This window comes from Silene latifolia, chromosome 1 (assembly GCF_048544455.1).
Source record: "Silene latifolia isolate original U9 population chromosome 1, ASM4854445v1, whole genome shotgun sequence".
NCBI classification, from domain to species: domain Eukaryota; kingdom Viridiplantae; phylum Streptophyta; class Magnoliopsida; order Caryophyllales; family Caryophyllaceae; genus Silene; species Silene latifolia.
In genome coordinates, this window is record NC_133526.1 from 50694548 (window position 1) to 50711069 (window position 16522).

The 16522-nt window shown below is 39.8% G+C and overlaps 1 protein-coding gene across 1 annotated transcript; it reads left to right on the top strand.

Moving 5' to 3' along the window:
- Positions 1-13320: 13320 nt before the first annotated feature.
- On the top strand, positions 13321-16080 carry LOC141588609 (1,3,7-trimethyluric acid N-methyltransferase CkTcS-like). The gene is made up of 4 exons (XM_074410066.1): positions 13321-13485; positions 13658-14053; positions 14197-14460; positions 15575-16080. Exons 1-4 carry the CDS (start codon positions 13411-13413, stop codon positions 15923-15925), a joined length of 1086 nt encoding a protein of 361 aa, XP_074266167.1. The 5' UTR covers positions 13321-13410; the 3' UTR covers positions 15926-16080.
- The last annotated feature ends 442 nt before the right edge of the window (positions 16081-16522 follow it).

A 16522-nucleotide genomic window follows, 5' to 3' on the forward strand; every position in this document is an offset into this window, starting at 1 on the left:
AATGGGGCTGCACAAAGATAAAACCGTTGCTGACTTGCATCCCAAGGCTCTAGCCCATGACCGCAGGATGTCGCCGAACGATCTCATGGAACAGCGGCTGAAGGTCTTGAGCAAAGAGGAGGCGCAGGCGAGGGTTGTGAGCGGCGTGGTGCGTCGGACGCGGAAAACAAGGCCCTTGGTGGCAACGGCGTCGACACCGGTTTCAACTCCCATCCCCTCCCTTAAGAAGATGGAGATTGTTGAGATTCCCGATGAGGGGGATTCTGACGCAGAGGGATCTCCCCTTATCCGTAAGAGGAAAAGAACAGCTTCTGCCGCGGGCAAGGAAGTGCCTCCTCCGGTCAAGAAGCCCAAACATGGTACCTATCTGGCTTGTGGCCTAAATTTAGCCGAACCATTAGGTGTTTCTGATAAGTCAATGTTGATACTGATGTTTTAATTGAATTTCTGCAGACCGGCCCGATCGGCTATTGCTCACGTTAGGCGGCGGGCGGTGGGGTCCTCTCGCACGGTTGGTGGTCAAGGCACCACCGTCAACCCTTCATCCCGAAGGCTTTCGTCTCCCGGCCCGCGAGCTGGTGGCGGTGCCACCACCGTCCCCTCATCCCAGAAGGCTTCCGTCTCCGAGCTTATAGAGGAGGGTACGAAGCTTATTAGGGAGGCGGCGAGGTGGAACGTGGCTACCGCCGCTCGTCTCGGGAGCAAGAGAAGGTCGTGGCTCGGGCATTCATGAGCGTAATGCCACTAAGCGGTGGGTCGCATCGGCGAAGCCGGGTCTCCTCAATGAGCGGAGGCTTAGGGAAGAAGGCGAGAAGGCGCTCTTGGCAGAGAAAACTTAGGGAGGACGCCGAAAAGGAGGTCCTTCTTGAGAGGGCTAAAGCCGAGGCCGCGGCCGCCGGCCGCTGGAATCTGAGGAGGAAATGCGAGCTCGCTCGGGGCGCGCCGACCTCTACCTTAAGCGAGAGAACGAGTCCCGGGACCTGTTTAAGGCTCGGGCGGAGGTGGTTCGGGGCGAGATGCCGTCATCAAGCGAAAGAGGCGGACATCGAGATGCTTTAAACCGACATGCTTCCCAAACTGTGCGCCAAGTTCCGGGATTTGGCCGAAGATGCTGCTAGGGAAGTTATCGGGGAGCTTTTCCCTCTTGATGGTTCCTTCCCGTGGGGCAGGTTCGACGCGTTGCTTGATGACAAGCTCGAGGCTAAGGAGAAAGCCGCGGTGGAGGAGGCCAAGGAGGCGGTGAAGGCGAAGATGGAGAGGGAGGCGGCCGCGGAAAAGGCAGCTCTTGCTGAGAAGGCTAGGGTAGCTAAAGAAGAAGCCGAAAGGATGAGGGCAAAATGAGGATGCCGAGGCCAAGGCCGAGGCCGCTAGAAAAGCTGCTGGGTTACTCTTTGAAGAAGATGCGGCTTGATGAGGACAAGTTTACTGACAGACCTGTTTCGACTCCTCACATGCTACCACGTCTTTGCTTGATGAGAACAAGTTTACTGACGAGATCTTGCACCGTCCGGGGCCAATTACTCAGCCTTTCCTCCCCGCTGTCTCTTGATACATGAACATAGTGGTAGTTTTTGTCTTCTTTTTGTACAACCTTGGTAGGTTGTGTTTCGGCGTGTCCCTATGGGGACGGCCGTCGTCTGTATTCTTTTCACTTGTAATTTTGTAACTTCTAATAATAATTCGTTTCCCTCGCCCTCGGCGTGGCCGAGGTCTTTGTCTCATCTTCGTCAGAGTTGTCTTCCTGTATTCCTAATTGAGTCCCCTCCTTTTTTTTTGGATTGGCTTGGCCGGGGCCGTTTTAGAGTGCGTATCTCACCTATGTTTCAACGCTTCCCAGACACTTCGTCTGTTTTTGCGAGTGTAGTGTGCGATGACCGCTACTGTCGTGGTATCCGCCTTACGAGGGTGACTGCCGCTCTTGTCGGGTTGACAGTGTGAGCCGGCGTCTGTTTCTCGATAGCGTGTTACGTGGCGTCTACCACTTGGAGTGACTGTGACGGCATCAAACCTCTTGGGGTGACTGCCGTGGCGTCTACTACTTGGGGTGACTGCGACGGCGCTAGACTCTTGATGGAGACTGCCGCTCTTGTCGGTATGACAGTGTGAGCCGGCGTCTGTTTCTCGATAGCGTGTTACGTGGCGTCTACCACTTGGAGTGACTGCGACGGCATCAAACCTCTTGGGGTGACTGCCGTGACGTCTACTACTTGGGGTGACTGCGACGGCGCTAGACTCTTGATGGAGACTGCCGCTCTTGTCGGTATGACAGTGTGAGCGGCGTACATTTCTCGATAGCGTGTTACGTGGCGTCTACCACTTGGAGTGACTGCGACGGCATCAAACCTCTTGGGGTGATCGCCGTGGCGTCTACTACTTGGGGTGATGCGACGGCGCTAGACTCTTGATGGAGACTGCCGCTCTTGTCGGTATGACAGTGTGAGCCGGCGTCTGTTTCTCGATATAGACCGCCGCTCTTGTCGGTATGACAGTGTGAGCCGGCGTCCGTTTCTCGATAGCGTGTTACGTGGCGTCTACCACTTGGAGTGACTGCGACGGCATCAAACCTCTTGGGGTGACTGCCGTGGCGTCTACTACTTGGGGTGACTGCGACGGCGCTAGTTTCTTGATGGAGACTGCCGCTCTTGTCGGTATGACAGTGTGAGCCGGCGTCTGTTTCTCGATATAGACCGCCGCTCTTGTCGGTATGACAGTGTGAGCCGGCGTCCGTTTCTCGATAGCGTGTTACGTGGCGTCTACCACTTGGAGTGACTGCGACGGCATCAAACCTCTTGGGGTGACTGCCGTGGCGTCTACTACTTGGGGTGACTGCGACGGCGCTAGACTCTTGATGGAGACTGCCGCTCTTGTCGGTATGACAGTGTGAGCCGGCGTCTGTTTCTCGATATAGACCGCCGCTCTTGTCGGTATGACAGTGTGAGCCGGCGTCCGTTTCTTGATATAGACCGCCGCTCTTGTCGGTATGACAGTGTGAGCCGGCGTCTATTTCTTGATAAATGACTGAGGGGAAAATTTCGTTTTGATGGAAGGCGTGGATGGCTTTTCACTAGGTAAAAACATGCGTTGGGGTGTCCACAGCTATCTTGGACACCTCCGTAGCTACATAAATTTTACAAGATTACCAATGCCCTAACGGCTCATCACAGGCACATCCCCCCCCAATCAGCCACTAGCCGTATCCATGAGGTCGCCTCCCTGCTGTAAGGACGGGCTTTTTCCTTTTTCGGACTTCTTCGCCTCTTTGAGGGATTGCATGTTGCAGCCTCGGGCAGCTATCTGGACGTTGACCACCTCATCCTTCTCGTCTTTGGAGACGAGCTTATGCGCTTCCCCCCGGTCCGAGACATACATCGGTGTTAGGGCCCTGATAGACATCATCATCACTGCGTCGGCCTCGCTCAGGGTGACTCGGCCTATGAGAACGTTGTAGGCAGACGAGCCGTCGATGACGACGAACTCAGCTAGGATGTTTTTAGCCGCGTTCTTCTCGCCGAACGTCACCGGGAGTTTAATCGATCCCAGCGGTACCAGCCCGGCCCCGGAAGTCGTATAGGGGTTGGTGCAGGGGCTTAAGTCCTTGATCCTCAGGCCGAGGCCGAGAAAGCACTCTCTAAACATGATGTTCGTGTATGCACCTGTGTCAATCAGGCACCTCTTGACCAGGTGGTTGGATATGTCCAAATTGACTACAAGCGGGTCGCTGTGAGGGGCGATGACCCCTTCGTAGTCCTTTCTTCCGATAGTTATATCGGGGATGCTTGCAGAGGGGATCCTTGAGTTGGGCACAAAGTTGATGGCCTGATATAGCTCGTTTAGGTGCCGCTTGTGCCCATGAGCGGACCCTCCGTTCTCGTTGCCCCCGATGACAACATGAATCACGCCTATCCGCTCGAAGACGGACTTCCTATCTGAACCGCTGGCGTCAGTCTTTTGGCCTTTTGCAACGTACTTGCCGAGGCTTCCCTTCCGGATCAGCTCCTCTATAGCATTCTTCAGGTGGCGGAAGTCGTTGGTTAAATGGCCGTGTGGCCGTGGTACTCACGATCGGCTCGTGTCACCGTCACTTTTTGGCTTGGGGGTCTCTCCCACTTCGGCCCTCGTTTTGCTCGGGCGAAGACTTCGGCGGCCGATACGACGAGAGGGGTTTTTTCACTATACCGCCTCTGGTGGTACGTTCTGAATTCCACCGGCACCTGCCGAGTCTTGCTTCCGGTCGGATCGTCCGATCGTGATCTGTATTCTCACGGCGTCTCTTTTGTCGGACCGCGTGCCGTTGTTGTCGCGGCGTCCTTCGTCCCGACCCCCGCTGTGACTCTTCTTTTTCCGGTTGCTCGGCTTCGCGGGGATCTTCCCGAGTCTTGTGGTAGTCTTCCACCTTGATGGCTTGGTCGGCCAACTTTCGCGGCGTCCGGGCCCAGCCTCCGCTCTTGATGAGCTCGTTTTTAAGGCTCCCCTTGGGAGGCCCTTCATCGATGCGAAGGCCGCCACTCGGGATTAATTTCTCGAATCTGCTGGACCTTTCCATCGAACCTCTTCACGTAGCTCCGGAGAGACTCGCCCCCCTCTTGCCTGATAGTCAGGAGGTCAGACGTCTCTACGGCCCTTCTCTTATTGCAGGAGTACTGGGCTAGGAAGGCGCCCTTCAGGTCGGCGTAATAGTACACCGAGCCATCAGGAAGCCCTTTATACCAGCTCTGAGCCATCCCATGCAAAGTTGTTGGGAAAATTCGGCACCAGACCTCGTCGGGCTGCTCCCATACCGACATGTAAGACTCGAAGGCCTCAGCGTGGTCGACTGGGTCACCATCCCCCTTGTATGACAGGGGTGGCAGCTTGAGCTTATTTGGCACCGGGACTTCTAAGACGTAGGCGTTAAGGGGCTGCCTGACCACGTGTCGAACGACACGCGGCGATCGGCTCCTTGCGTCCCTAACCTGGCTCCTCCCCCCGTAGCGGGAGGGGCTCCTTCTTCGGCTCGGACTTCTTCTCCAACTCGCCGAGTCGGACTCCTCCGCTCCTTCTTCGGGGTGAGCCTCGTTCGTGTGGCGGGGACGCTGTCCTCCCACGAGTGCGGGAAGGACTTAGGTCTACCGCGCCCACTTTGGGCTCCCCGGACTTGGGCTGGGTCGGCTTCTCCTAGTGCTCCGTTCAAGTTTCTCGGAGTCACATTTTGGGCCCTGGTCTCCCGGACGCTTTCACTTTGCTCTTGTCGATGTGACAGTGTGAGCAGGCGTACTACTAATTAGGTCTAGGAGCATTTTCAGTTTTGCTACGTCAACCACATGTCCCATGACGGTGACCTGGTTGGCTGGCAGCGGCGTGTCGGGTATTGATGGCATCCCGAACTCCGGCTGGATTGCACCGCCGGTGGAGGGCTGTATGACTCCAGAATTGTTGAAAGTATCATCTTGGTAAAATGCAGTTTCGTCGGTTACGACTGCATCTTGTTGTTTCGACATTTTCTTAGCTTTTTGGGTGGGTTTTTGTTGGTTTTTTTTTTTTTTTTTTTTTTTTTTTTTTGGGAATGAATGTGACTAGCTTCTAGTGTCTTTCCCCACAGACGGCGCCAATTGTTCCGGGTGTAATTCCAGAGCAAGTATCGTTACCACCCGTGGCTTGTAGAATAATGTCTTGAGTTGGACCCTTTTTGTCTTTATCGTTCCTCTCGGCTTCTCCTGCAACAATGAACGAACTGAGGGCTTGGCTTTGTGCCAAGCGTACTCACTCCGACGCCCAAGTCAGTAAACTTAAAGGATTTAAGTTGTGTTACTTGGCTAGGTATGTATTGTAGAGAGATAAGGAAGATATTACCAGATGAATAGTGTATTTAGGTTAAGTTGTGAGATCCTTTCCTCAATGAAGGTTGAGGAGTATTTATAGGCTTTCACCTTTTGTCACGTAGTGGCCAAGTGGCCAAGTGGCTATCAGGTGGAAAGACCGTTCTACCCTCGGCCGATGGACCTACGGCAGGCCGGCCGAGGGTCTTGGATGTGAGTACGCGGATATGTGCCCCGGCTGGCGGGTTGCCATGCCGAGACCACTGCTAGCGAGCCGATGGGTCAGACGCATCGGCTAGGCAAGCGATCTAAGTCGTTGACTTGCTGTGGATATCTTTGACCTTGCTCAGTGTGTTGACTTGGTCAGCGGTGCAGAATATGCCCCATCAATTATATTTACCGGAAGAATAACCTCATGTAATGACTTAATTATATAATAAAATTAGAGAATTTGCAAAATGAGATAGTCAACTTGTAGAATACCTTTGTAGCAACAAAAAAAAGGGGAAATAGAACTATGAAAAAAAATGTGGATAATATTTTTCTCATATCATCCTCATTATTAATGTGATCCCACGACCCACATGTATTGTAAATCAAAATATCTCATTAATGTTACAAATTAAAAATTAGTAATAGTATCTCCTATTTATGGTATATATATTTAATACTTGTATGATATAGTGTGAGGAGTGAGGACCAATATAAAATATTTCACTTCAGCGGGAAAAATTGAGAGACCTCTTATTCTTTTAGTAGAAGAGGGATGTGTTAAGTTACCTTCTAAAGTAATAATTATTGCATTATGAAAAATATAGCAAATTATAGTTTATAATTTAATACCAATTTATTTTATTATAATGAAAAAAATCATAATTTTGAATTTAATTAAAATATTAGAGTATAATTATAATTATAATAAAATTATATTTTAAGAAACATATAGTAGTTCATTAAAAAAAAGTTTTAATTGTTTCCTTATTAAGACAAATGCATTTTGGAGGGAAAACTAAGAGAATTTTTATTCTCTTAGTAGTAGGGGGATATAGATACCTTATAATTTTTTACATTTGTCATCATTCTATTTTGCTTTGATAAATAAAAGTTAGAACTGAAAATTAGTTAAAATAATTGAGTAACGAGTTGAAATATATTTTAATGAAAACATTTTTATATCATAAAACTAATGAGTTTCAATTTATATTATTCTTTTCAATTTCTTTTTTGTCACGAAAGTAATAACAATGATCATTTTTTTGTCACGAAAGTAATAACTCATCATCCAATAATATGATCAATAAAAGATTTAGCAATTTATATAGTTTTATATCAATTTTATTTTATTTTAATTAAAATAAAATAATATAGTTTAGAGTTTAGTAAAAATAATATAATTTGATGAAAAGATTAATTATAATGAAAATATATATAATAGATGAATTGAATTGTAATTGTTAGTTTCCTTAGTTAGTCAACATAATTATCATTAGTTTCCTTTTTTGAGAATATGCTTTTTTGTGGGAAAATAATAGAGTTCACCTATTCTTTTATTAGATAGGGGATGTCTAATATTTGATTAAGAGTTAAGTTTCTAATATTCCAAAATACCATGTATGAAGAATAGGAAAATGATCCTTATTATTTTTAGAATAGTGATAGGGCGTCACCGAGTGACGTCCAAATTGGGTGTCACCCTCTCACAATCATTCTTAATTGAAGGATTTCCATTCACTCTATGTGAAAGGGTGGTAAAAACAAGTTCTTAAGAGAAATCTACGGAACAAATAACCCCTCTTTCCTAATCTATTCACTAGGATTTTCGAGTTTTGTAGCAAAATAATACTCCCTCTTATTCATAATAACTCTCCCCTTTCAAAAGGACACGCAAATTAAGGGGAGGGTTATTTTATTGTAAAGTAATGTGGTGGTGTAAGGTAATTAGAGAGCAGAAAGATATTATTGTGGGGTAATATGATTAAAATAAGTATTGTTGTGGACTTGTGGAGTAAGGTGATTAAAATAAGACAAAGTATGAGTATTGTGGGGTATTGCTGTGGGGTGAGGTGGTTAAAATAAGAATAAAACTTTACTAAATAAGGAAATGAGAGAGTTATATGAATAGATGAAAAAGGAAAGAGGAAGAGTTATTTTGAATAGAAGGGAGTATCTCCAGACCCGTCTTTTAGCCCGTGCACCATGTGCGGCTGCACAGGGCCTCCAAAATTTTTGCCCAAAAACACTAATAATGAGTCACGTAAATGTAGCGCATGATTGTAGTACCAAAAGCAAAGTGTGTCAGTGGTTTGTCTTTTGCCTTCCATTTCAGAAGTCCAGTGTTCGATTCTTACGCCTGGTAGCATTCCGTCTTTTATTTTGTTGCATTTAATAGTTGGGCCCACATAAATCCTTTTATTTCCATACTCTATTTCTAGGTTTTTAGCATATGAGAGCTTATATAATGTATATAGGGTATTAGACTATTATAGGATAATATTTTTAACTCTTGAAAGTTCAATCTAATTTAAAATAATTTTTATGAAGTAAAATTTCACTTAAAAAGAACTCAAAATATTGGGTGATGCCTCTCACTTTGGTTCACGTAACTAAATACTCCCTCCATTCAACTTCACAAGGTCATTATCTCTTTTGCACGCTATTTACAAGCGGACATTCAACTTCAATTTTCTCTCGATACATAAGTGAAAATATATTCATGTGAGAGATCTTATTTGGTTTGTCTTTAAGAGTACATTAAAAGTATCTAACTTTTATAATTTTTGCAAATACGTAACTAAAGATATTTAACGAGTAAAAGCCGCGTTGGCAAACGTGATAAATCATAATGGCCTTGTGGAGTTGAATGGAGGGAGTAACTAATAATTTTATATTCTTACGTGGGTTTAATTTATTACTCTATATTTCATTAGATATTCTAAATTAACTTTACTTGTAAAATTTAGGTTATGTTTCACAATATGTTCAAATTTACATTTACATTTATATAAAACTTAAAATTTTCCATCTATGAACAATTATACGGGCCCCATTTTTAAATTTCGCACAGGGCACCCTAAATCCCCAAGACGGCCCTGAGTATCTCTTAACGGTAATTATCCTTCCACTAAACAAAACAAGATAATGCACTATAATTCCCAAAAAATTCATTTGCTTAAAGAAAAATCGGCCAAACTACCAAAGTGATAAAAAAAAAGTAGAGACTATTAGACAAATTGGTAAAAGAAAGTAACATGTTGGATAAGTGGTAAAAAAAAAATAGCATATTGGACAAAAAAAAAAAAAAAAAAAAAAAAAAAAAAAAAAAACTTGATTAAGTGATATTTAGGCCAAAATAAAAAAAAATAATATTAAATATTTTTTCGTAATATTTTAATGGTAAATAATATATATCTGGTCGGGTCGAACCATTTTGGATTTGGGCCATTTTTCGGGTCTATTTATTAGGGGCAATGGTACTTTTTTACTAATTTGTCCAAAACTCTCTTTTTTTTTTACCAATTTGGTAGCTTGGCCAAGAAAAATCTACTTCCATTTTTCCAATCTTATGTTCGTTTAATAGGCAAAAGCATTTCGGCGTCAAAAGTTGGGTGTAAGAATATAACAACGTTCACAACTTATATAAGGTTATATCAGAAAGATTGGTACTTGTAATTATTTATGACCAACCAACTAAATACTCTTTATTTTTATATTATTACACGTATATAGAATATCTATCAATTTTAAAATTTTAAACTACATATTGTCTCAGAAAATTCAAAAGGATTTTATTGACTATTATTTACGAATGGATTTTATTGACTATTATTTACAAATTTTCTTTTGTGTTAAAAAATAAAAAGCATAACGGCAATAATACAACGTAAGAGAACAAATTTTTTTTTTTTTCTTTTGGTACTCATAAGAGAACAAAATATTAACCTGTGACTATTATTGAAGTAGCTCTATCTAAAATTCGTAATTAATACGCTAAAGACATATTCGTCATTATTGTTAGCTATTAATGCCTATGGATATATACTTGATCATCTCAGATATGATTTATACAGATCCATGCATGACTTGAAAGTCCAAGTACACGATTCAATTATTTTACAGTCAACACTCAACGTTAGACTAAAGAGTACTCCGTATAAAATATACTTTTTGACGTAGAATTCAGCACAACAGTATCAAGGATTTGAATCGAAATAAATAATGTACAATGTTAATGTCTTGACAAATTCTAATTTAAGACGATATTATCTGTCTTAAGCTTAAGACGTTTTAAGTTCATATCACTTGTATATATAACTCAAAAATATATTGCTTTTCCTATTCATTTTTATATACATAAGTGATATGTAATTCAGCACTTGACCTGTCTTAAGTTAAGACGGATAATATTATCTTAAGGGAGACTTACTATAATAATATCTTTGTTCCATTTTATTGATTTTGACCCAAATTTAGTGGGTTTACTATGAGGTTATATTCTTTGGTATAACATCATTCAGGATAAAGAAATTATCGTCTGGTCTGAAATAAACGGTAGACAAACGGTAGGTATTACCGTATTATATTACACTAGTCCGGTTTTCCTTGCAGGATAGATTGATTAGTGAAGAAATTTAATCAATTTGATTATTATACATAAAAGTGTACGTAAATCAATATAAGTGGCCAGATTATATATCAAGGCTGCGTAAGAGAAGAAATGTGACCGCTACTGCAGCGACAAATCATCATTTTGGCTGTTAATAGTTAATACATTGTAAATTGTAATGTTACTGCGGCCATTACTCGACTTTTCTCTAACTCGTGCTTCTAATGTACTCTGTATTTTAACTCCTTTATAAATTCATCTTTCTTCCGTAGTACTCCCTCCTATTCACTATATTCTTCCCTATTTTCCTATTTGGGTTAACTTCCCTATTTCCTTTTTTGGGTTGATTTGTGTGGTCCAAATTAAATTGCATATGGGGTAGTGTGTGTTTTGTGTGGTCCAAATTCACTTTCTTATTTCTTGTGCAAAAAGGAAAGGGGAAGAATATAGTGAATAAAAGGGAGTAATAAAGAAAAAGGAATTGATATAGACAACTTTTGGAACTGGTGGGCTTCAAGTGAGGTGATCCTGTTGGTAAATGGAATCTATATGCTATATATGAAAGAACATTAGGTTTTGTTTAGCTGGGATAATTGAATTTTTGAAATACTTTGAAGGATCATTTAATTTAATTTATGTTTCTTAGCGCTCAATTTAGTTAGGGAACTAAATTTATTATTTTATAGATTTGTTTGATTAATTGTTTAAGGAATAATAAGTATTTGGGCTCATATAAAGTAATCCTTCCAGAAGAAGATCAAGAGCCCAGGAAGAGAACGTTCGACCATGGGAAGTCTTCAAGCGCTCGGGTGCAGTTTTCAGATAACACAAGTGGTTATTTAACCGTTCCCCACGAAGGACTAGTTACAAGGAGCTGGTGAAGAAGCCTATATAAAGGAGGCATTTTCTCGAGTAAAAACATACAACTCAAACAACATCTTAATTAGTCTATCCTTTGATCTAATTAGATTCTTACTCTTAGATTAGATTAATTTGCATTAGCATTAGATTTAGCATGGCGAGCCTATGTGATCATGGAGGTAATCTACCATCTATCACTTAGTTTGTAATTTAGCATCGACAAATACTCTTGTGAAGATTTTAGTTGATCTTGTGATTAGTTTTTTTATATACAATTAGTATCTTTGAAAAAACTTGTACCTCCAAGCTACCTTAAGATACTGTACTTGTTTCCACACAAACACCTTTCCATAATAAGAAATAAATAATTCGATCATAAATATACTCCTTATATCTCACGTATTTCTTTAATTTTACACTCTAGCTAGGTAGCACCAAAACTGACACGGACACGGACACAGACACAGACATGACACGGATACGTGACACGGCATCCCATCAAATTTAGGACACGGGACACGTTATTTAAATTTAATAAAATACATATTTTATAGTTATATATGTGTGATTTTATTTTTGATTGAAAAAGTATATGATATTAAATTTAAATAAGTGAAGGTAAAATTTGAGGTTAATTATAACTCATTCTCATTTACAAAACCAAAATCCAACTTATAATCAGTCTGTTTCGAAATCTCGTTACTCGTCTAAAGAATATCATTTGGCCTCAATTCAACTTGTTTCCCCACCAAATTTAACCATATAACAATCCAAGCTATTTAACTTAAATTCAACTTGATTCCGTTTGAAGGTGTGTCCAAATACCATGGACACGGCTCAAAATACCATGGACACGTATCGGACACGTGCCCAAATAAAAGATGAAAGTTAGACACGGCTTTAGAGGTGTCCGACATGTTTTGACGCGTGTCCGACGAATGTCGTGTTCGACATGGATGTCCGACACGAAAAAGCCGATTAGGAGGAGTGTCCGTGCTATCTAGCACTCTAGCACTAAATGACTACTTGATAATTGACTTTTCTTCCTCTATTGTTTTTATTTAGTATAAAAGGAGTCATAAAGACTTTATTAAGAGCTGGTTTGAATCCAGGTTATAAGTATGTACCACTATTATAATATTACAAAGTAAATCAATTTTATGATTAATGCTGAGCTGGTTTGAACACATGTTATAGGTACGTACCACTATTATGATATTACAAAGTAAATCAATTTTATGATAAAAATGTAATTCATCCTTATAAAATGAACCTCTTTTGTCAGTGGTTAGCAAAGGTGTGTCGCTCGCACCAAGTTTGTAAAAATAGCACGTAGAGACTGCACAATCTCACTTGTATGTAGGAAATTTGGGCCTTAGCCCCTCATATGTACCAAAAAAAAAAAAAAAAAAAAAAAAAAAAAAAGAAAAAAAACTTGTATGTAGGAAATTTGAAGTATATGTTTTTATGATCCAAAATAATTGGTCAAATGTTAGTTATTTCGTAATTATTAGGCGGTAGTTAATTGAATACCTAATTATGCGGATGAAAGTTAGTGCATTGTCTTGATTATGGCATATTATTTGCTAATAGTTGTACTTACTAATTGAGTACTCCCTCCTCTATAGTTGTATCTAGTTATTAATTGAGATAGTTTACAACAAAACGTCTCCATTATTTTGACTCTTCTATCATTTCTTTAATCTACGCAAATTTATGGAGTTAATAGCATGATATCAATCCAAAATTAATTATGTGACCAACCATATGATTTGTGATGGAGCTATAGGGAAATACTTGTCAAATTAAAGTTGGCCAATCAAACAACTTTTCAAACTATATTATCTTCAAACATGAATTACTTAACCCTAAAACATGACGATTATTTGAATGATGTCGATAATAAGACCAATTAGTTTCTTTTAACACAATTCATCACAATTAATTTTAAAATAACCAAAATATGTAGACAAATCAGAAAAAAGATAATTAAGCCTAGAAAAATCAATGGAACTCTAATTTTGACTAAAGGAGAAACTCCACCACTATAAATAAGAATGGTTTCAAGGGCAATGTACAACAAGTATAACAAACTACTATAATTTTTATTTTTTTGACTACTCAAGCTAGAATTAAGACAAAATAGTTGTGATGGAGACAAAGAATATCCTTCACATGACCATTGGTGATGGAGAGTTTAGCTATGCTCACAACTCCAACTCTCAGGTAACATTTCTTATTTTCTATAATCAAAATTATTCATCTACAAATTTAAATAAGAGTAGTAATGACCATTATATATTCCGATTAACGTGATATAGTACTGTAAGACTATCGTATTTAATGAAGTGCATAACATATGAGTTATATGTATGTATGTATGTATGTATGTACACAGAATCGAGCATTCTCTTGTGTGATCAAACCACTACTTGAGGCTTCGGTAAGATCTGTGCTTTACGATATGAAACCATGCAAAGTCCTAAACGTGGCCGATTTAGGGTGTGGAGTCGGTCCGACTCCAATTTCAGTGATCTCAACGCTATTAAAAACGGTGAACAAGATATGTTCCGAGTTGAAATTTGATGATGAGGAAGTGCCACAAGTACAAATATTTATGAGCGATCTTCCATCAAATGATTTCAACTTACTATTTAGAGAAGTGGGAAAGATACAAAATGGTAAACCCTCTTGCTTTGTGATGGGTGCTCCTGGCTCCTTCCATGGAAGACTTTTCCCTTGTAATTCTTTGCAACTTGTTCTTTCCAATTATGCCATTCATTGGCTCTCTCAGGTTCTTCTCTATAATTAATCTCTTACAGACCTTAATCAAAAGTAATTTCAGATACGAAATTAACATTGTATTTGCTAACAATAAAATTAATGTTAGTTACAGTATTATCTAATAAAGTGGTGTGGTGTGCCGTGATATTGAAGGTACCAAAGGGTCTTAGTGATGAAAAGGGGACACAAATGAATAAAGGAAAGATAGTTGCGTCGGAAACGAGTCAACCAGAAGCACTAAAAGCATACTATGATCAATTTCAACAAGACTTTACTAACTTTCTCAACTGTCGTTCTAATGAAGTCGTACCCAATGGTTACATGGTACTTGCTACTCTTTGTCGTCCATCCACTAAACCCATGGAAACCCGTTTGCTCAAGTTCCTTTATCAAGCATTAGCTCGTCTTGTTTACAAGGTATATCTCTCATTTTCGTCCATATTATTTCTAAATACTCCCACATTTTCATACTGTTCCATCTCCCTCATTTCTTATTTAACACTATTCATCTGTATCTATCTACTATAAATTTTCTTCCACAAAAATTTCAATAACAAATTTTATCAAATTAGATATGATCTACGGATGGATCCAAATTTGAGATTTATTACTTGTTCCATCATGAGTAAATTATCAATACCTTTAAATAAATAATAGGTACTTCATAAATGATTTTAATCTAAAGGCAAAATTGCATATCTAACCTCTCTAAATGGATAATTCCTTTACATTTATGAATTTCAAAAATTTCACATATAACAAATACTCAATAACATTATATATATAGAGGATTATACAACCACTTGTACAACCTTAATAAATTTAACTGAGCTTATATGTATTTTTTTCGAGCTTTTAAAATTTGATATCAACATTAAAATCTAATTGAGCTTATATATATTATATTTAAGTTTCATTATTAATTTTTGAGTTTAATATTTATTTATATAAAGGAGTTCATATTCTTTCCAATAAATTAAAGCTTATATAATGTACATTATTTAAGCTCAAATAATGTATTATAAAGTTCAAAAATTATACAATCAGTTATTCTGGTTGTATAGTCTAGTTACTTACAACTTTTTTTTTTTTTAAAAAAATATTACGTTTATAAAATTTATGAAAGTAAGTGTATTACCCCTATTACGTCACTACTTGAAAGTATGTGTATTACGTCACTTGATAAGCTTGCACCGCTTTGCCTGAAATATTGTCAAAAACTGCTCTTAAAAAAATATTGTCAATTGTTGACCATTACGTAATTAATTATCTATCATAATTCCAGATTATTATCTACACATTGACATAGTCCGTATATATTATTTTGTGAAACAAATCTTTTTGGGACCGTTTTTCCCATGTTTTTTGGTAAAATGTGATCACCATTTTTTGGTAAATAGTAGTTACGGTTTATTAAAGAGTGGTGACTATTTATCAAAAAACGGTCATATTTTTTTGATTACATGTAAGACGGTTGTGTATTTTGTGAAATAACCTCCTAACGCACGGTAACTTTACACATGGAAATCAGGGAGTAATTAAGCAGGAAAAACTTGACTCATTCAACCTGCCAGTGTACTTCCCATGCAAAGAAGAAATTCATGAATTTGTATTAAAACAAGGATCATTTGCAATCGAACATTTGGAAGTTACGTACGATGAAGTTCAAAATCAAGTGAAAGACTTTACATCAGGAGCTGAATTCCTAGCTAAAGTTGCAAGATCTATCTCTGAAGCTTTGATTTCCTATCATTTTGGAGATGATATTTGGGATGAATTGTACGATGCCATCTATCAAGTTATTTTGAAGCACTTGAAATTGGGTACCTATCCCAGTGACATTTTCAACATTGTTATTGTCCTTAGGAAAATGGCGGATTGATGTTTTAAGCCAATGTGTGATCGATCGTACGAGTTTAATTGATGTACCATTAATAAACCGAAAATAATAAACAAATGTAAAATAAGGCGACATGTTGTTTTGGTAAATTTTTACCGGTTATGAATTAATTACGTGGATGATAGTGATTAATCTAATGCCAATTATGGTTTAAATGTAACGATAGGAATAACGAAACAAAGACGAATGAAAAGAATGACGCGGAGGATTTTTGGTGACGCGGAAAACCCGGTGTGGGAACAACCGCGGGGGGAGTCGGAATCCCACCAAATTTGCACTATCGTCGAGGTTTAATAAGCAGGTAAGGAAATACAAGTGTTATGTTGCAAGAGAGATATTGCCAATCGTAGGTGGGATGTTTAGGAGTAAAGTGTTGCTTGAGATAATTGTTGAATGCCCTTTGTGTGATGGTCTTCTTATCCTTATATAGCTGCTAGAATTGGGTCTAGGGTTGCTGGACTTCTCCCTACATCTGCTCCTGGAATCTCGGACTGTTACCATGAAGATAGGCAACAGTTGTTGAAAAAGTCCAAGCCCAATATCTCCTTCCTTTTGTACGTGGGTTTTCACCTTGGCCCA